This window comes from Apus apus, chromosome 4 (assembly GCF_020740795.1).
Source record: "Apus apus isolate bApuApu2 chromosome 4, bApuApu2.pri.cur, whole genome shotgun sequence".
Lineage (NCBI taxonomy): Eukaryota > Metazoa > Chordata > Aves > Apodiformes > Apodidae > Apus > Apus apus.
In genome coordinates this window covers 67941202-67962455 of record NC_067285.1, presented here as the reverse complement: position 1 = coordinate 67962455, position 21254 = coordinate 67941202, and the positions used below count along the sequence as shown (strand labels likewise).

The window sequence follows — 21254 nt, the reverse complement described above, 5'->3', positions numbered from 1 at the left end:
TGGACAAAAATGTACTTTTAATTATTATATGTATTACTCAACACTTCTGTGTTGGTTTGTTGTTGTGTTTTTATTTTTCTTTTGAGTATTTATTTAGGGCAAGTAGCTCAGTACTTTACATATCTCTTGTTCATGGATTGCCAAATATGAACCTCTTTGTTCTACTGTGTCTATGAAATAACGTCTGTTGGAATTTTACTGAAACTATGAGGTGTATATAATAATGGTGAAAATCCCATGATATTCAAAAATACTTGAAAACACTTTTGTATGTCGCAATGTTATATCCCTTTCTTCTGGGACTAATTTTCCTTAGTAACTACTCTATTACATCTTGGATGATAAATAAAAGTGTTTCATTCAAATGAAAATAATCAGTTTGTAAGGTTGGGTTGTTTGTGGGTTTGGGTTTTTTTGTGTGTGTTTTTTTTTGTGCAGTTTTTTTTGTTGTTGTTGTTGTTTGGTTTTCTTAATTAAAAAAAGAAACAAACCCAAACAAGTAGGTGGGATGTAGGAATTTGCTTGTTCTTTCCCAGATCAAATGAGGTACCTCATTCTGCAGAGATCCATGCTGTTAACAAATCTATTTTTCCTCCACCTTTATCCAGTCTGCATTTCCTTGGAGTTTGGGGGTGAGGGGGAGGCCTTCTTTCAGTAAAGTAGATGGCTGCAGATCATGCAATGAATTTAGAACCCACTTCCCCAAACAGACGCAGTTTGTTGGCAAGAGATCTGAGTATTGAAGATAACAGTAATTTTAAAACATCCTTTCCTTTAGCAGCATTCTCTTCAACATTAGTGAAACATATTTTTCAACCTTTCCCGGTAAAACGTCTCTAGTGTGTCATGTTAGCAATCATCTGTTTTCTTATATATGGTGATGGAATGCAAGAACAAAAGGAAATGTGTAATGTTGTCTATTGAACAACACATCAACCTGTATTTATCTTACAGTACTTTTGAAAACTGCATTACAAGGAATTGAGTACAGAGTAAGTTGAACTAACCTACAGGAGTTAGACTATTGTCTTTGTGAAGGGAATTGAATGAAGAAGAATGTCCAAATAGTGTTAAGTTACTGTAATGTTGTTAAAAACTTTTGGTCACTTATTTATTAGACTGCAGCTTTTCTTCAAAGGGTAGCTGTTACAGGTAGTGGTTGGTTAAGCTGTGTTTCTCTTGAAACCAAGAGGCAGTTATATTTGTATTCTTTGCTTTTATATGAGATTTTAAAGAGCAAGGTGTAACCCTGGCAATTAGTATCTGGTCATAATTTTATTCGGGATGCGCGTAAGTGTGTATAGCTACAAGAATATTGTGCTAATATGAAGTTAGAATAAATAGAAAAAGATCATAAAATGCAAGATGTGATTTTCACCCCATTAGCTACACATTTTAAGAATAGCATGCATCGCATACTTAAGATATACCTAGTCTAATGGGCAAGCAGAAGATTTTACTTCATTCTGTCATTTTGCAGATTTGCTGCCCTAATTTAAGAAAAAAACAAAACAAACCACCAAAAAACAAATTAAAAAGTCACCTGTTTTATTTCTTTTTAATACAACTTTAGAAGGTGATAATAGATAAGTGTTACCAGTAATTTGTGTAGCATTATTTAATCAACGTTGTACAACTATTGATATACACTTCAGAATGTAGCATTTAAAAAATCTTGAAGTTAGTGCTTCTGTGAATTGTTTGTTCCTTTGTTTCACTGTGTGAACTTACTAGTTGCCTGTTTTGCTGTGCAAAAAAGACTGAGACAGGTTAGCCCTCAAAAGAAGGCCATGCTGTCTTTTGTTTGACTTCTGGACAATGTCTTCAGTAGCTAATTCTTTAGCCTTGGATTTCATTCACATGCATTGTTAAAAGTAAGTGGAAGATCTGTGTTGCCTCAGATGAGGAATGAATCCTTCCATCCATAGGGTGTTCACTAACGAAAAAAAGGGTAGAGGCTAGTCTATATTTAGGAAGAAATGGGTGAAGAAGGAAGAAATGCAGTATTTCAAAGGGAAAAAAAAAGTCTTATATTCATGCAGCCACCCTGAAGAATTTTAAATGGTGTTTATTAAGTCTTTGTATAAGTATTTGAGAGGTTACCAGAATGGAAGTTAATATAGGTTGTTGTGTTAGCAGATATAATTACAATCAGATTCTGGGTATCAAGATTCTGATGTCTGATCAGCAAAGTTTGGATCATGCAGATGTTGGATAATACTTCTGATAGATTTCTGTTTTCTCCTATGCAGCACAATGAGATTTTTCAAATGAAATTGCTCTAGAGTACTGTATTAGCAAGCCAGGGGAGGTAAAAGCCTGTAGCAGTGAAGACAGTGTTTCTCATAAAGAACTGTTAGAACTGGAAAGCATACTCCTTATTCCCTTTTCTGTATTAAGACAATCTAATATGAAACTTAATTATGGAATTAAAACAAAGTTTAAAATAAGTTTTGATATGGAGGAACAAGATCTTCCATGATGAGAAATTTTCCTTAAGTGATTACCATGACTGCTTTGCTACTTGACTAAACTGAAAGTAAAATATCAAGCCAACTGCCATGTGTGTTCAAGGGAAGACATTAGAAAGTAATCCAGGTTTCTTAGAAAGCTGAATACTTTCTACTGCAGATTGTCAAGGGATCTCCACCTTACAGTAGTCCTACATTTGTTGTGTTTTCCATTATGTGTATGAGAATCATTTAAAATCTGTTTGGAGTCTTGCTGAAAGAGCCATGTGTGCAACAGATTGATGTTAGAGACTGCTAAATAATAAATAATTCATGTGTCTTAAATAATCAATGTCAATTTAACCTCCTTCACCTTCCTTTGTTTGCAAAGCCTTATTTTATTGAGAGATCAAGAAATAAATTCTTCTGTGTCGATTAGACAACTAGAAGGGACCAGAAGATTAATAGATACAGTCAACTAGCATTACTACTGATTACATTAACATGTTAAGTGATACAACTCCAGCAATGTCTGCCATATCTGCTAGCTAAACAGGTAGTCCGAATTCTCATGCAGGCATCATATGAACACTGCAACATGTACTAACTCCTTACTGAGGACTTTTCATTAAAATTTGTCTTGAAAGCTGAATGAAACAATCACAGTACATCTCTGTATTGCTGTCCCCAAAAGAAGTCCAACACAGTACTTCTTTGTCAGTCTTTATCAGTCTTTGGATTAAAAGAATTTGTACTTAATTTCATTTTACACAGAGTAGAAATTCCTAAGAACTGATGTGATATCTACAATGTCTTGTCTGTGTTTGCCTTGTGCTGATACAGGTTTCACATCTCAGAACTGCTATGCTATCTTTGTCTTTCATACTGAGCATAAAGGTGATGTAAATAGGTTTTGGACTGGTCCTGAATTCATTCCCCATTTAATGAGAATCCTTTCCAATATAAGAGGTCCTTAGGCTTTGTATTATGTTTCTGGAGTCTCAGACAGCAAACTTGTGTGTTATTGATTCCAGCCTTCTTGCTATTTGATTAGCATAGCTGCAAACAAAAATTACCTTTCCTCTGGTGATCACCAACATTGCTGGATGACACACAAGTAGGCACTGACTCTAAACACCATAATACCATGCAGTATTAAAATTCATAAGTATTCATACTTACACATTTTTTTAGGGTATTTATTTTGTAGCTTGCTGTACGTTATCTTGGACAGGAAGCCTCTGTTTCCCTCTCAGCCAGCTCCTCATCCTCCCTGACAGCCAGCCAGCAATGTTTATGGGTGCTGTGAGAGATCGTGTTGCCTTTTGTCCTCTACTTTAGGAAGGCAGGGGAACAGAATGCTCAAGTACTTGAACTTCTTGAACTTTCCAGTTTAATCTAAATATATTCCTGCCCACAGAATTGCATAGTTTGTTAGTGTGAAATGAGTTGCATCTTGCCACCTACAACAGAAGATACATCCTGCTTCTGCCTCTCTCCCTCCCAACACCCACTCCCCCCTTGGAGACTGATGTCCACCTGCTATTGTATGTTGCTGCTAGATTATTTTTCTCCATTTGTTTCTTTCTGAGTTTGTTTTCTAACATATACAATGAATGCAAATTCATGCATAATATAACTTTCTCTAAGGCATATTTTTTAAAAAAGAAGTAGCTTTAGAAATTGAGTAAACAGTTAACCTTTTCAGTCTCTGCTTTGCTTGTACTTCATAACTGGATATTCAAGTTGTTCTTAGCATGGTAATTCCTTTCCCACAGCTCCCTCCCTCAATCATTTTCTCTTCTTCTAATGTCCAGTTTCCTTTTATTTAGTATCAAAATTCAAAATACCATTTCAAAAATCTGTGTGTTTTAGGATGTCCTACTTAGACAAAGTCTGTCAAACTTTTAATCCATTACTAGTGAAGTATTACCCTGAAACTTTTTCTGGTTGTAATGATTGCCTCCCACCAGCACTTATCAAGCATCTTGCCTCACCATCAAAACCCTAGTAACTTGTTGTTTGAATCTCATTTAGCCACAAAATCATGAACATGAATGAATTTTTACACTGGTCACTACAGGGATAAATGGCTCAAGTTCCCAGTGCTGAACTTGCCAGGGGATGCTTGCTTATGCTCAGGGTTTGGTGCTGTAAAGGAAGCAATAGATGTTTTCATATAAACACACTTCAAAAGTTACTGGGTTCTGGGACTGAAACTGAGACTTGCTGTATGGGAAAGACAGGCTTCTACTAATTACTTTCAATTCTGTGGCTGATTATCAACTGGTATTATGCATTTAATGTTGCCATCTCTAGGAATAAAGAACAGTAAAATTTACATTCTGTAGTGGTGCTCAATTAGTATGAATGATCTTCAGTTTTGATCTGTGGAATGCAAGTTAGCTTCTGGCTGCTCAAATAAATAAACTGTCTGTTATTTAAATATTTGTATTCATGTGTGGCTTGATAATATAATAGCTGAGTTTCCTTGTAGACCGGAATTTAAAATAACACAGTAGTCTCTGTATCTTAAAAAAGATTGTTTTCCTCCAATATACTCTGCAATAACAGTGCAATGTTTTTCTTGTCTATTAAATTTTCCATCTTTCTAACTATTCTTCATTTCTCTGTCATAAACTTCATCTGTCTTAGTATCTGTAGTTAGTGTTGCTACCTTGTTATTAAAGTCCAATAAACTATGAGCTACTTAGAAATTCTGTCACTAACTTTTGCTTAGATGTCTTGGGAGAAGAAGGAAAAGGTGTTTGATTATTACTACTTATTCAACTTAGAGGTTTGGTTTTTTTTTAAGATGGTGCTTCTCCTACTTTCTGTTTAAACTCCACCTGTTTCTTCTTCCTTGAGTTCTCCAGAAGTTTACTTTTTCACTTATATGCATCTAGACATTTAATCTTACTTCTTATTTTTACTTTAATTTCTGTGTAGTACTTATAAATGAGTATGAACTTCCAGAATATTATTGCAAAAGTATATTTTCAACATGTTATAGTTACATTGTTCCTATCATAAAGATGATAGCAGTCAGTTCATGACATCTTTAGGTATTAATTAAATGGGCTGTTATCTCTAGGCTTAATAACATGTTTTTACTACATCCACTCTGACCTTTTACGCTAAGGATAGAAAGAAGTAGCACACTGACAAACCAGACATTTCAGTAGTTTTTATTTGATTGAAATTAAAAAGCCATCCTTGTACCACTAGATTATACCTTGCTGACTCCATTCATGCATTATGCTGAATTCTAGTAGTGTCCTACTTGTCAGGCCAAAGAATGGCTTGGGAATATCATAGCAGCACTGAAATCTTTTGACTTTTGTTAAAAAGAATGAGCTGAGAAATTAATAAAGTGTATCTAATGACGATTAAAAATTCTCAAACATAGCAACATTTAGCAATAGGCTTTGAGTGCATTTTCTTCCAAATGAAAAAAAAAGTGGATTCACCTTGAAGAAAAGATCAACAAGCAAAATTCAGAAATGAGGCATGGATACCCACAGTATAGTTAAGCAAGGTGTATAAGTTTTGTCGTATTACTACATTTAGAATGAGAGCTTTTTAAGGGCAGAGTGATCTACACAGTTTTGTCATAATGTGGAAATATTTTCATGTTGTGTGCATGCTGCATGGAGATTCCTTCTGTTAGCATAAACTAGCTGGCTCTGGTGACTTTTTCCCTGTACAAACATGGCAGCTGTTGTACATAACTGTTTTCTAACTAGAACTGTGTCATGCACAGGCTGATGAGTCCTATTTCTGGTTTTGTATGCATTGTCACTTAATTTGTTGATTGTTACTGTGAAAGAAGCTTTATTATTACATGCTGACTGCATGACTGCATACAGCAGAAATGATCATTTTTCATTTAACTTTGTGTTTCCATCAAACCATGCATCTCTAAGATTTCATTTCTTTTTTCTTTTTTTTTTCTTTTTTTTTTTCTTTTTTCTTTTTAAAGGCCCTGTGGAATTCTCCATGTTCTGAAGGCTTAGTTTACAAACCTATCAGCATCTCATTGGTTCCATCATTATTAAATTAACAAACAACATCTGGACACTGCACTTACGGATTCAATTAAATACTGCTGTTTGTGAAATGAGCTGCAAGTTACCATTACTGGCAAAAATCTACTACTTAATGTAATATTTGTATGATCAACAGTCAAACATCACATTTTGTTATTAATTTCTTCATTATTAAATATATATATGAATAAATTATTAGTAAGCTGTGACAAAGTTATTATCAGAAATAAAAATTATTCTTACTGATTTGTGACTTTAACCATCCATTTGTGATTCACAAAAAATAAGAAAATCCTTCAATAATGCTTATCTCTGAGGCTGAAAAAAAACATCAAGTTCTGGAAACCTAAGGAAATTATTAGTTTTTAAAACCTGCACTGGTTGTGAATACAGGGTCAGTACCTTTCAATATGTGGTCTACTTGATAAATGGTCATAATGATATATGGAATTCTTATGTGTGATGCAAAAGACATTTCTGCAGAGGATTTAGTAAGCTTTTACAAGGCCAGAGTTTACCCAGCTTTATCCCAGGAAACAGGAGAGCTGATCCTAAAAATGTACACTCTTAATTTTGTAATGCATTTTCTTAATATCTTTTTATCTCTGCGTACTTCAGCTTCTTAGGGTTGTTGCTAAGACAGCACCAATGTGAGCAAAATTAATATTGTGTTTGTTGGATGTGACTGTGACTTGAATGGATAGCTGCTGTTGTCCAAGGGAGGGGGCAGGAGGAAGGTAATTGGTTTATGGCCTTTTTAAGCAAGATATCAGAAGCAAGCCAGAGAATTCACCATAAACCCTTTCACCACTGTTAGTTGCTTCAGTGTTCCCTTACCCAGGATTGACTTCATTCATCTGAGGATGAAGCCTACACCCACCCTTATCAGGTAAGATAAGAAGGTGCTTTTGCCAGCAGTGTTCTTAAATCTTTCCTGCTAATACCTTTTCTTAGTAACAAGAGACTGTACTTGAATTTTATTACTATGTCATTTCAATTAGGCCTCATAGTATATAATAACAGTTATTCAACTGGAGCAACTGTTTAGCACCTGTAGCTTTAATTGAAAACAGAGGACATGCTACTCCCACTTAAAAATAACATTTAACCAGTTATTCTTAAATGAATCTGAACTGAAAATAAAAGCAATCAACTAAATATTCATGCAGGTCTTTAAAGTAAATAAATCTTCTTCACGGGTCATGCTGCATTATGTTGGCTGATTCTGTACCACTTAGGTGGTGGTGTTGTTTATTATTTATATTTTCTTCTATTGAATCTTCACCAGCATTTTGTTGCCCATTTGGTCAGGCTTTCTGAAACATCTTTGCCTGTATGATTGAATAGTTCCTAGTGTATTTGTTGGAAGTGTCTTGAAAAAACATTTAAATAGCAAATACATAATCTAAAGAAACAACGGGAATGAGGATGTTGATATTATTCTGTTGAACTTTGCCTTCCTTGTTGAACTTCATCTGCTGCCATTCTTACTATTCTTCCTTGGTACTAGAGCATCCTTTTTGTAATAATTGATGGGCATAGAAATAGCTACCTCATGCTGTCTGTCATGCTTTGTTTTTTCATCACTAAGTCTATGATGGTAATATTTTCAGTTCTTGTAAGATACTGTTATCTAGAAACACAGAACATTTTTCATTTGTCATGCTTGACACAGAGATCTGCATGTTGCTTAAGGAAATGTGAATCGAGAGGGTGAAAAAACTAAGTCAGTGAAAGAGCATCAGTGGAAGAAAAGAAGTGTTTTCAGGATTCTAAAGAAAACAAAACTAGTTTCATAAGCTTAATAGTGTTCCTCCTAAGTTTGTGAAAGAATACTTAAAATGCTCAAGCAGCTTGTGTCTTTCTAAACCTGTTGCCTGATAAGAGGTGTTTCTAGCAGCTGTCATTTCAGTGCAAAATTGAACACAGCCTTTTGACTTTAGGAGTAAAGAGCATAATAGTTGCTATTTTAACTTCCCCATGAAATTACCCATCATTGCCTATAGCATTTTTGCAATTTCTTTGTTTTACTTAAATTTTTTTGTAACTGTACAAAGCAGTTATGAACCAATAAGAAATTACTCGGGCTTGTTTTTTTGCTCACATAGCATTCAAATGGTCTGGAAAAAGATGATTTACACCTGCTAGTCAGACTTCAAGGGGGAATGATCAGTGTGGGAAAAGCTCATGTTTTATATGCATAGGCAAGAACTTAATATTAGTTTAATTAAAGTCTTAACAGTCTGCTCAAATATTATTTTTTAATTTTTTTCTTACAACACATCTACTTCAAACAGTCAAAAAATTGAATCAAGTTCATAGTACCTGTCTCTTTCTTTGATGTATTGCTCATTCTTGCACAGCTCCTCATGATCTGAAAGTCAATGGCTTCAGGTCAGTTGTGGAAGTGGTAGCATTACACTAAATCTGGTATTGCAACTCCTTCGAAGGAATCTGATGTTAACATTGACGATTTTTATTGTCATTTTGGAATCTAGTTGGAATCTCTCAGTTTTGTTGTTAACCTTGCTCTTTATCATTAATTACAAGTTCACATGACAACTCTGTTAACCTTACAACTTTTGCTTTTACCATGCTCTAAGGGTTTCTTTCTTTTGATGGTGAGGAACTGGCCCTTGCTGAGATGTTCATAGCTCTGTAGCCTCTGGTATCACCCAGTGCCTCTAATTACTGGGATTTTTTGTTACTGGAAGATCATTTTTCACAGAGTAAGTGCTTGTTACTGGTTTCTGTAAACAAAAAGCCACCCCCACTACCAAAACTTTGCCATGTAAGTCAAATACAAGGTGTTACACCACACAGCTGTAAAAAACTGAAAAACAGATAGTCCAAAAAAAAAAAAAAAGTAATCAAAACATTGTCATTAGATAACTGCTCTTTAGAGCTGAAGCAAATATCCAGGCATGCCAGACAAAAACAAATCTTGAAGTCCATGTTGTTAGCTTGATGTAAAGCTTGTGTCTTGTTATAAAGGATGGCAGTACCATGTTAACTGGGATACAATGTTCAAACAGTATTGGCAAAATACTTTGTTCTCATTCTGAGCATTGATATTTAGCAAGTTCAGAAGTTTGTTATTTTAACTAGCACACACTGTTCTTTCCCCATGTGATGTCTTGCAAGTGGTACCAGATAACCTGAGTTTGCTTGCTACAATTTCCTCTAGGGACTTAAGACTGTGCAAGTGCAATGTTGTTTGATACAGCTTAGGAGGGGGAAAAGTAGAAATTGAATGACTGGATTTAAAATTTACAAAGGTGCAAAAACGTTACAGCTAGAGCAAATATTGTGTGGTAAATATTGAGAGACTGAGAAGGAACAAAAGTTATTTCAAGAGTTTTAAGGAGTCAGTGGCAGGCAAGTCTCACAAAGCCTGGGGCTGGGATAGACAGGCGTAAAGTTTATATCCTGTTTAAATTGAAGGGATATGCATTTGGGCCAAAAAGGAATTCCTATAGCTTAAGAAGTATACAACAGGTCTAGAAAATAATTTGAAACATGATTATCGAGGCTGTTTGTGGATATAGGTACTGTGTGCATAGTGAAAGGGCTGGAAATTTTCTTGTTTTTAAATAATTAGGAAATTAGCGGCTTATCTTCTGCAGCTGAGTTTACCCTTTATTTAACAGTGGCTTTTAGGTATATGTATACCATTTGGTCATTTAGATTATAGTTTGAACTATTCAGTATGCTTTAGACTTTTATATAAGTGCAAAAATTTTAAAATCTAGTAAGAGTTAGCATACGATATATGACCTACGTTATACCAATAATAGAAACAGAAAATGCCGATTCTATGCCTGGCCTATTGCTAGTGCTCTCTCAATACAAATGCAGTGAGAACTCTATCCAGGCTGTGCACTCTGCCTTTATTTCAATACAGTGCTCTTTTAGTATTCATTTATTCATTTTTGGTAAGCAAAGTTTCTGCTTCTTAAGAGTCAACAGAATATTAACATTAATGATAAAACAGCAAGAAGGAGCACGAAGGGAAAGGATTATAAATGTGATTTGGGAAATAGTGATATGTTTCTTTTATAGTCTACAAAAAGAGGCATTAAACTGAAATCAGAATCTACTGGATATCGGCAATAAAAGGAAAAAAAATAGTGTTTGGTTACTAGTAAGCACACTGCAAAAAAATTTGCAAAGATATGTATTTGTGTATTACATTATGACAAAGTTGAAAGTGCATGAATTAGATAACATATTACAACTTTATATTCGGTACTAGCTTCATCACTTTCAGGGAGATTTTAGTTTGAAAATGTCCAGGGAAACCTTGGTAGTGCCATTAGTTGTCATGATGAAATTAAGTGATAGCTTTGTATTTAATACTAAAATAGGGAGGCTTAATTTATATTGTGTAATAATGCATTTAGTAAAATATTTTAAGAGAAATGCCAACAGCTTCACTGACATATTAAGTTTTTAAGCAAAGAATGAGGAAAGCACAACTGCAGGAGAGGAACAGATGACAGAACCAGTCTTCATGCTTTAAATACATGAAACAATTTTAAGTGCATGCACCAGAGATTTGAACTTCCCAGTGTTGCAAGTATCAAAAGGTGTCCATGTGAATGTACATTTGTGCATCTGTGTACATTTGTATTTCATCTTTCAGTCTGTTAAATGACTGATGAGAAAAAATGTGGAAACAAATCTACTCCAGGAGTCCTGTCAGGTTATGAATGAATTCTGCAAAGAGAACCCCTAAGAAATTTCCATATTTCTGGTATTACAGAAATAAAGACAACATGAAGAAAGACAAGTTGCACTGGTTAGAGTGGAAGTTTGCAAAAAGGACCAACTCACTGGTTCTAGGTTGCTTCAGTCGAGTTGATGTTTGAGATTCTGTATGTTTTGCAAGCATCCAGGTAAGCGCCCCTGAAAAAAACTCAAGTGATTTCATAACATTAGTGAAAAACAGGAGACTAATGATGAACAGTTGGCTCTTCAGACATTGTTGTGTATCTATTCATACTCCCACTGTTTTTTTGAAGGCTTGTGGAACTGTCCCCTGATACTGGAAGGTGAGAGCATGCCACTGAACTTGAAGCAGGGCTAAGAGGTCATTTTTTCTTTCCTGTTTTTTAGTTGGGATCTGAAACCGAAAGGCAGAGTGTCTCCAGGAGGTGTTCCAGCATGGGCTCTCCATGAGCTTCGTTTCCTTCAGGGCATATCCTTCTGCCCCAGTGCATTGCTCCCCACTGGCCGCAGTGTCGATATCTTCTTTGGTGCCTGGAGCATCTCCTTTCCTTTCCCTTCTTCTTCACTGACCTTGATGTTCACAGGGCTTTTTCTCTCTTTTTTCTTTTTTTTTTTTTTTTTTTCTTTTCTTTCCCATTTACTTCTCTGCCTTCTGGTGTTTTGCCCTTTTAAAATATGTTTTAAATTCTGTTTTCATAGAGGTGCCACCAGCTTTGCTGATGCTCACTGTGTTGTTTGTGGATCCTCTGCAACAGTGGGTCCATTGAAGAGCTGACTGGAAGCATCTGTGTCTGACACGAGGCAGCCTCTGATCTCTTTTCATAGTGGCCACTCTGCAGCCCTCCTATTCCCAGCACCTTCCCACATAAACCCATTGCAAATGCACACAAAAGCAAAGCATAACCCCACAGACCTAAATGAGATTAATGGTAATAATCTTAGAATGTTTTTCAGGTTAGAAAAATGCTTCCCTGGACTTACAGGTCTGTTGATATGTGAGGGACGAGTATTATAAAATGGTTGATTAGATGTGTGAATTCAGGTACATAGCAAGTTCAGAAAATAATGAAATTTAGCAAAACTTCTGTTCCAAAATACCTGGATAAACTGAGATGGGTGGTATTAGTGACAACTACTTTGGACTTAGGCTTGGAGTGAGAGAGCAAATGTTGGCAGAACTTCCATTGGTGTTTCAGACCAAAAGACCTTTTATCTCTATAGGAGCTGGACATTGCATCAAGTGTGTCAGATAGATGGTCCAATCCTCAAAAGGAACATTTTTACAAATACCATTGCTCCTACTTAATTACATTCTCAGTATAATTAGCCTTCATAAATTGCACCAAAAAAAATGAATATTGCTTTCAAGCTGGCTTGAAAAATCAATGCATTGATTGGGATACTGTGTTAAATTGCATTGATTCTTGAATTGGTTTTTGATCATATGGAGTTAAGAGGAAGTAAGAACAAGTGTTTGGATTAGAGGTCATTTGGGTTTAGCTGGGACTCTGTTCAATTCATTTGGTAGATGATCTTTGATGTCAGTGAAAAGGCCTAATTAAAAAAAAAAAAAAGAAACCCGTATTTACTCCATGTTCTGTCAATATACAGTCTTCCTCTGTTCTCATTCAAAATAATCTAGCAATCAAATTTTGTATCAATAAGACCAAATTAAAATTATATTTTTTAAAGAAGGCAATACTGTCCTTGTATTGGCCATGGATTAGTGTTGCATATAGTATTAGTATTCTGCAAAAACTTTGAGTGGTGTACCACATCTTTATTAGCAGTCCTCTGTATATGGTGATTCTTCAAGTTTTCTCCTAAATCTGTGTCACAGAATCGTTATCATCATGGTTGGAAAGGACCTCACAGAGGTCCAGAGTCCAGCCATCAACACAAAAAAACCCAACAAACAAAAACACAAACACAGACCAAAAGACACACACACCACCACCAAAAAGAACCCACCAAAAACCCCCACAACCTTGGCCACTAGAGCATGCCTTGAAATCAGACCATGATCTGTGCAATTGTTGGGAGCGTGCAAACTCGATGTCAATTAAATAGGAGTTGAACAGCAGGTAAAGTCTACCTTTCAAATTTGGGCCACAAATTCTTCAGTAGCCATTTCACAAATCTGTCGAATGTTGGCAATGTAATCTGTGGAAATAAACTACTTTGCAAAACAGTAATAATAATAATTATTATAATAATAGTAATAATAATACTCTGATATACTTGTTTGAATAAAATTTGTATACATACATTGCTTATACCTGTTCTTGTATTGCTAGAGAAGTAAATTTTCAAAACTTTTTAAAACAGTACAGGTGTGAATTCATCAGTAACTGGTAACTGCCAGTAGACCTATTTTTTCTGAGTTTATTTCCCTTATGATTCTCTATCATGACAACATCCTTAAAGGAATATGTTCTTACTTGGTTTTAGTTTGCTTATTCTTCATGCTATTAGTTTAAATAATGTGCTTATCATAATCTATAGTGGTCATAATACCAATATCCAATGTTCACAATTTTTAATAGATGCTTTTCAGTAGTTTCCTATCATTATAATTGTGTCGTTATTGAACACGCTTATGTTGAGAAGCAGATTAAGTAGTTCTTGTAAATATGGGGCATATATTGCCAGAAAAGGTGCCAAGTGCTTGAATCTAAGAGCTTTTTATAATCTCTTAAGCTGGAAGAGCAGAAATTGGTTGGCTGTCTCCATGCCTAAACCCAAGGTTTTTCTGTCTTCCTTTCTCATGTCTCTTGTTGCCATGTCTGCAAATTTCTCTTGCTGCTGGGAATATTTGGAAACTCTCGTAGTGGTGGGGCTTTTGTTCTGGCTCATTATTTTCCCCTGCTCATTTATATTTTTGCTTATTTCTTTTTATCTTGCTGTGTAGTTTTTATTCTCTCTCCACATTACAGACCCATTTGGCTCATCCTTTTCTTTCTTTCTTTTGTATAAAACATAATTTTTATCACCCATAAAGAATACTTTTAAAACTTCAACAATAACAGAAACCAGAAAGTCATACTATTTCTTTTAACTTCTGTTTTTTCTCAGTATTTTTCTTATTTTTAGGCAGAACAGAAGAGAAAAAAAACAGCTAAGGCAAACTATCTGTACAAAATAATTCTTGGAGACTAGGAAGTGACAGTTTGCCTATAGTTTTGAATGGCAGCTATGAAAATAAAATAGTGCCATTTTCAATCAGTGGATGTTAAGGTACTTTTATGTAACTTTAAAATTATCTAGAAAATTATATTGGTTTATTCCATCTTGTATCAAGTAAGAAATTCCTATAAAACTTATTTATATAGCCTTTGGTTTTCTTGAACTATTTGTAACAGTTTCTGATTGGCAAATATCAAGAGAGCTTTAGTGTTTGCTGTCAACTTGGACTGCATAGAGAAAGCTATTTTCAGCTGCCCACACAGATTTACAATTTAATTAAAATACTTCTAAATTCTTTTGGGCATCTACAGAAAACCTTTTAGACTGCCACAAGGCTTACTTTGCATTAGTACTTTGCAGTACCATAATGTAGTGGATTTTCAGTAGGTCATGCCACTGTTCTGGCTACACATGGAATGCGTATGTTTATTGTATGTTTATCATGTCACATTCACAGAAGACCTTAGCATAGTAACTTGGAGGGTGCAAAGAGAACACTGATGTGATAGATTCCTCTTTCATGCTGCTAGTCTGTACATTTCAGTACAGATTTCATAGTCCTTGATGCACGCAAAGATTTCTGGAAGCTGACTTTTAAAATGCTAGGTGAGGATAATTTAATATTTTGATAATTTGGGCATTCAGCACATTTTCTTCTGCTGAACATATTCATTTTAGCTTTGTTTCTATCTTACATTGTTCCAACTGTTGCTTCCCCTTGCCATTTAGTTGTAAGTAAGGAAGATAATGTGCTGCTTCTGATAAACGAATCTATGATTAGTACCAGTACTTCTGCATAAGAATAAGAATCATGTTCAAAGACTTGAGGCCATGAGCTCATAAAATTCTCATCTTGTTCTTGTATTAATTTGAGTAGATAATTGCAGGACCAAATGAAAATCTTATTAAATACTCCTTGGAAAGTATACCCACTGAAGATTTTGCATGGTGAGATTTCACCTCCATTTCATGGGAGGCCTTTTAAAGGCTAGGTTAAAAAAAATCAGTGAACTATCCTGTTTCTAGAGAATTCTTGCCCAAGGGAAGCATACTGCTGCTTCAGATTTTCTTAGCTGTCAGACTAAGATAAAACTTGTACAGAAATATTTGAGGTGTACAGCTCAATATCTGTAGCCAGGAGAAGCTCTGTTTTGATTGAAGAACAAGGAAGTATGGACAGCCTGACTTAACCTCCATGTTCAATTTTGGATACCAGTACATTTTATTGAACTATCCTGAGGCGTTAGAGTGAGTCAATCAAAATCTCTTCTGCACATTTATATAGTATTTGGGTTTTCTTTTGCACATAGTAAATTTTAGGGTTTTTTCCTTTTTGCTAAATTTGTTGCCCAAACTCAGATAACCACAACAGTAATATGGCAGTAAGTACAGTAATACTGTACCCTCTTAATTTCCAAGGAAGCTACACTAATTGAGATAGGAATTGGCCAGCAGCAAATCTAGCGTTTGCAGCTTGAATGACAGCCATGCTTGAAACCTTTTATTTTTGTTGTGAAATATATTTATAATGCCATTACTTAGACAAAGTTGGCAAACCAATTTATGTTTGTATGTGATTATATTATCTACATGAGGATTAAAATGTCATCACTAGTTGTAAATGGAAGTATGATCCAAATCATAGCATACAACATCAAAGGTTCTTTAAGTTCATAGAATCACAGAATTGTCAGAGTTGGAAGGGACCTCTAGAGATCATCTAGTCCAACTCCTCTGCTAAAGCAGGATCCCCCAGAGCATATTACTCAGGACATCATCCGGGTGGGTCTTGAATATCCCCAGAGAAGGGGACTCTACAACCTCCCTGGGTGCTCTGTCACTCTCACTGTAAAGAATTTTTTCCTCACATTCAAATGGAACTTCCTTGGGCCCATTGCCCTCTTGTCCTGTCACTTAGAACTACTGAAAAGAGTCTGGCTCCATCCTCCTTGCACCCACCCTTTAGATACTTATAGGCATTAAGAAGGTCTCCTCTCCCTTTCCTCATAAGAAAGATGCTGCAATCCCCCAGTCATCTTTGTTGCCCTCTGCTGGACTCTCTCCAGTAGTTCCCTGTCTTTCTTGAATGAGGGAGCCCAGAACTGAATGCAGTATTCCAGATACGGCCTCATCAGAGGAGAGTAGAGGGGGAGAATGACCTCTATTGACCTACTGGCCACAGTCTTTCTTATGCACCCCAGGATTCCATTGGCTTTCTTGGAAATAAGGGCACATTGCTGGCTCATGGATAATTTACTATCTACCAGGAGTCCCAGATCCTTCTCCTCAGAACTGCTTTCCAGCAGGTCCACCTCTTGGTGCTTGGGGTTCTTGCTCTCCAGGTGCAGGACCCTACACTTCCCCATGTTGAACCTCACTAGGTTCTCCTCTGCCCAGCTCTCCAGCCTGTCCAGGTCACACTGGATGGCAGCACAGCCCTCTGGAGTGTCAGTCACCCCTCCCAGTTTTGTATCATCAGCAAACTTGCAGAGTACATCTCTGTCCTCTTGTCCAGGTTGTTCATTAGTATGTTGAACAATACCGGACTGAGTACTGACCTCTGGGGGGCATCACTAGTTTACAGGCCTCCAACTCTGCCCTGCTCCATTGACCACAAGCCTCTTGAGTTCTGGCTTCAATCCACCTCATCGTCCACTCTTCCAACCACACTTCCTGATTTTTTCTAAGTAAGATGTTATGGGAGACAGTGTCAAAAGCCTTGCTGAAGTCAAGGTAGATGACATCTGCTGTTCTCCCCTCTTCCAGTCCACCAGTTATGACATCGTAGAAGGCTAGCAGATTGCTCAAACATGATTTACCCTTGGTAAATCTCTGTAGAGCACTCCAAATAACTTCCTGTTCTTCAGCATGTTTAGAAATGACATCCAGAACAATTTGCTCCATCACCTTCCCAGGGACAGAGGTGACCAGCCTGTAGTTCCTTGGATCCTCCTTGCTCCTTGCCTTCCTCCAGTCCTCAGGCACCTCTCCTGTTCTCCATGACAAAATAATATTAAACACCCAAGGTGTTTTTTGCTGTGTTTTACTTCAAAAAGGTAAAGTTACTTGCCATAACAAGCATTCACTTCAGTAACTCAATATCTAATAGAGGTTTTCTTGTTTCAGGAAAACAACTAGTTTGAGCACTGTAATACACTTCCACCAGTGGGCTCTGAGGTTGCACAAAATTAAAGATCCAGGGTCTTTTAGCCAAACATAAAAGACCATCTTGAACAGTATCTTCAAAAATAATTCAACTGGTTTCTAAAACCAATTAGCACTGACATTTGTTGGTGAACGGGGTCAGATCAGTACACAGATCCTTAGCTTCTCTGAAGAGTTTGCAGACACATGGAACTTATTAGGTAACATCTTATGATGTTACATTTTGTAGCAGATCGATTCCAATACAGAGAAGTGTTTAAGTACCAACTGCTGTCAACATCCTCCAAAAACCTAAATATACTTTGTGGATTTGGATCAAGCTAGCTGTTGGAATTTAAAATATTTTTGCAATGTAAATGACCCTGGTACAACTTCTTATGCAAATGTGAGGAGCTGGTAGATTTTGCAGAAGAAATAATAATTAGTTTAAAGTTTTGCCAAATAAATTTATCCTATACTAATGAGTATTAAATGCTGTGCTACTTTGTATGTGTTATGCATTAAATTATTATGTCCTGGAAGTAAGGACTTTCCACTGTATTTTCCTGGAAGATGTTTCACCATTGCTGGAACAGAAATCTGCTTTGCCTTTCGAAGGTGCAGATAGGTTGCTGTGAAGGGTGTCAGAGATGGGATCTATCCATCTAGTTTTATAATGGAATCTGAAATAGAGTATGTTCTTCATTTATTTGTGTGGCATAAATAGAGTACTCCGGCATTTTTTTTGTACAGCTCATGTGAACATGTATCAAGATTGAAGTAAAAGCTATTTACAAATTGTGAGAACTATGGGGGGACAGAAATTGCTTGTTGTTTCCTTAGTTTAGCTCTCCAAATTCAGAAATTATTTAAAAGTTTTGCCTTGCTCCCCTTCAATGGAGATTAAATATTGTATTCTCTATCAGCCTCAATAAAAAAAAAAAACAAACAGGATGAGATAGACAGGTAGTATTTATTTTTATTATTACTGTTATTCATTGCACTGTGACTATAGAGAACAGGGGACTGCTCATTCAGAATTCGGAAATCTTATTAACTTTGCAAAATTAATCTGAATTTTTCTACCTGCAAAGCGCTTGATGAAAACATTAGAATTTTAAATATAGTACAGTATACATGCATAAAGCACAAACTGATGCTGTTGTATCAGAAACCAGTTTTCTGTTTGGCTTTGTATGACCATTATAGTTTATTAGATTCTGATTGCATCCAGTTTTTTAGGGAAACTGTAAATTATGTAGAAGGCCACTGTGTGGGTATTCAGGCATTTATTACTTATGAGACAGAAAGAAGTAAACATTCTGTCCCCTTTTCTGAGTTGTCTTCCAATTTAGCATGCTGAACTCTGGGATCCTGATCAGTGTGAATCAATAGCACCAAGGATTTGTGGTCCATCATAAGTCATGTGCATTGCGGTGTCTTCTGTGGGCATGTTCTGTTCTTCTGTATATTTTCTTCTACTACGAAGGGTTCTGAAAAGATACAGAAGTATGTAGCTCCCTTTGTTTAAAAAAATATTAAAGAAATAGTGATGTTGACTTCATTTAGTCTATTACTTGAGGATGACTCACAGTTAATCTCAACTTGCATATGCTATTACAAAAACTAATTAATCCTATTTGCAAAAAACAACTTACGATTAATGCATACCCTTTAAAATTTACACCTAATTATACAGAATATAATCTCTAAATTTATATAAATAGAAGTTACAATTTTAAATGTGGTAGATTATAAGCAATTTTCTGAACTTACATTTGCACGTGCTAATTAAGAACTTCATAGTATTTACATTTGCAAGCAGATTTTGTTCTTATTACTCAACTTAGTGCTCTGTGAACAGAGGAAAATAACATAATATTTTTGGCACAGGTCCAAATATCCACCTTAAACCTGATTTATCTTTTTATTGATTGAACTAGTTAGTGGCATTTTATTTAACAATTGCTATTGATTTAATTAATTTAATTGCATTTACCTGCACATAAAAGAGAGACAAATTATGGACTTTTTTTCCCCTTACCATTTTGATGAATACCTCCTTTTTATTCTTGGGAACCTAACTCTTATGTAGTTATAATTTTTTTTCATGTATGAATGGGTCAGTATGCAATATAAGAAATTTCTTGTGCTAACAGTACTAATAAATATCTTAAGATTTGTATTGATACACTTTCTTTTTCTTATATATGAGCAGTATTTTACATCTGGGCTGTCTAAAATTCTGAAAGAGAAGAAAATTTCTCGGAGGCTTTAATTGCAGGTCAGTTTTCAGAGGCAGATTAAAAATTACACTGCACATTGTGATGAAATATGTAATTTGTATAATGCAGTAATTTAAGCAAAGTATTAATTTTCAACCATAATAAGCTAAAATTAAAATTTAGCAGATGTTATTTTTATAGTTGGTCTGTTATAAACTACCTCTTTCTAACTTAAAGGAAAACCCATAGCCTGGAACCCAGTTATTATCTTGTATTCACTGCTTTCAAATCCACTCACTGCTTTCAAATAATTTTCACTTTTTTCTAGTTTCCTACGATGAGTAAAAAAATGTTACTTATAAACATTTACTAACACTAGTGTAAAAATACTTATATTTCAACCATCTCATTAAATAATAGTCTTTAACAGTAACTGGTGATTATATGTTGCTTACTGAAATATTTGCTGTTCTGTTCATTGGCTATACCTGCTATCATAATAAATAAAAAAGCTAATTATAATTGGTGAAGACTTGCAAATACATTTGACCTCGGACATTTTAAAAGCTTTTATTGTAGGTATTGTATTTTCTACAACATTAGTGCAAGTTTCTAGTTTAAATTAGGATTTCAGTGCACACAAGATCATGACATTGCTGCCAGTGTTAACATTGGGATTCATAGTGGGATGTGTAATGCAGGTCAGTGATGTAACCTGTTTTTTTCTTCAGTCACATAATTCTGTGATGTGATGGGTAAATTGTCCATAGTGAATATGTAGAAAGCTGCAGCACAGACTGATGAAAAGTTAAATTTATAGAAACTGACTGAAATTGTCCAGTGAGCCTAATTTAGAGGTTATTCAAATAAGCTAGTGATAACCTCAGTTGTAGAGGTGTGATGACTATTCAATGTTGTTTTCCCTCAGACCATTTCCTGTCTTTCACTTGGTCTATGAAGTTCAACTGTAGGGATGATGCTTACGAGCTTGTAGTTATACTTGGTAATATTATAAAAATTAACAACTTCATTATAATTTTTTAGGTTATAATGTGTTTTACACAGTTCCCTGAATAAAAAATTGGCATTGGTTTTAATAAACAGATTTGGTTTTGTAGGTTTTTCAGTGGGAACTATTTACATGTACATGCATTTGCTTTATTTCTTAATTGTTTGAAAGAAGTTTCTTGGGAAAGCTTTTGAGATGCTTTCATTGAAGGGTGAATATTTAGAAGTTAAATAAATGTAATCATTATTGGAGGGAGGAAAAAATCAGGTTAATGAAGAACAGTAAAAGCACAAACTGTTCTACTTACTGAGGTTTGCCTGATGTTTCCAGGTTTGACTTCTTCATAGTGATCCTTCTATATCTGAGACTCCATCACATTTTGTATGAACCTTATATTTCTAAAATTTCTGATCTAATGCATTTTTGGGACCAGAAGAACACCAAGATTCTGTATGCAACA

General features: G+C 35.4%; 1 protein-coding gene across 7 annotated transcripts in view; it reads left to right on the top strand.

The window, feature by feature from the left end:
- The window catches only part of CCSER1 (coiled-coil serine rich protein 1), a 655276-nt gene that overhangs the window by 404106 nt on the left and 229916 nt on the right, over positions 1 to 21254 (top strand). Inside the window, exon 10 of one of the 7 annotated variants that reach the window (XM_051619521.1) lies at positions 6433 to 6736. The exons of the other annotated variants lie outside the window; for them this stretch is intronic. Coding sequence (XP_051475481.1) covers positions 6433 to 6513 — 81 coding nt within the window. The 3' untranslated portion in view covers positions 6514 to 6736. Of the gene's footprint in view, positions 1 to 6432; positions 6737 to 21254 lie in introns of those variants that run through there. 7 annotated transcript variants of the gene reach the window in all.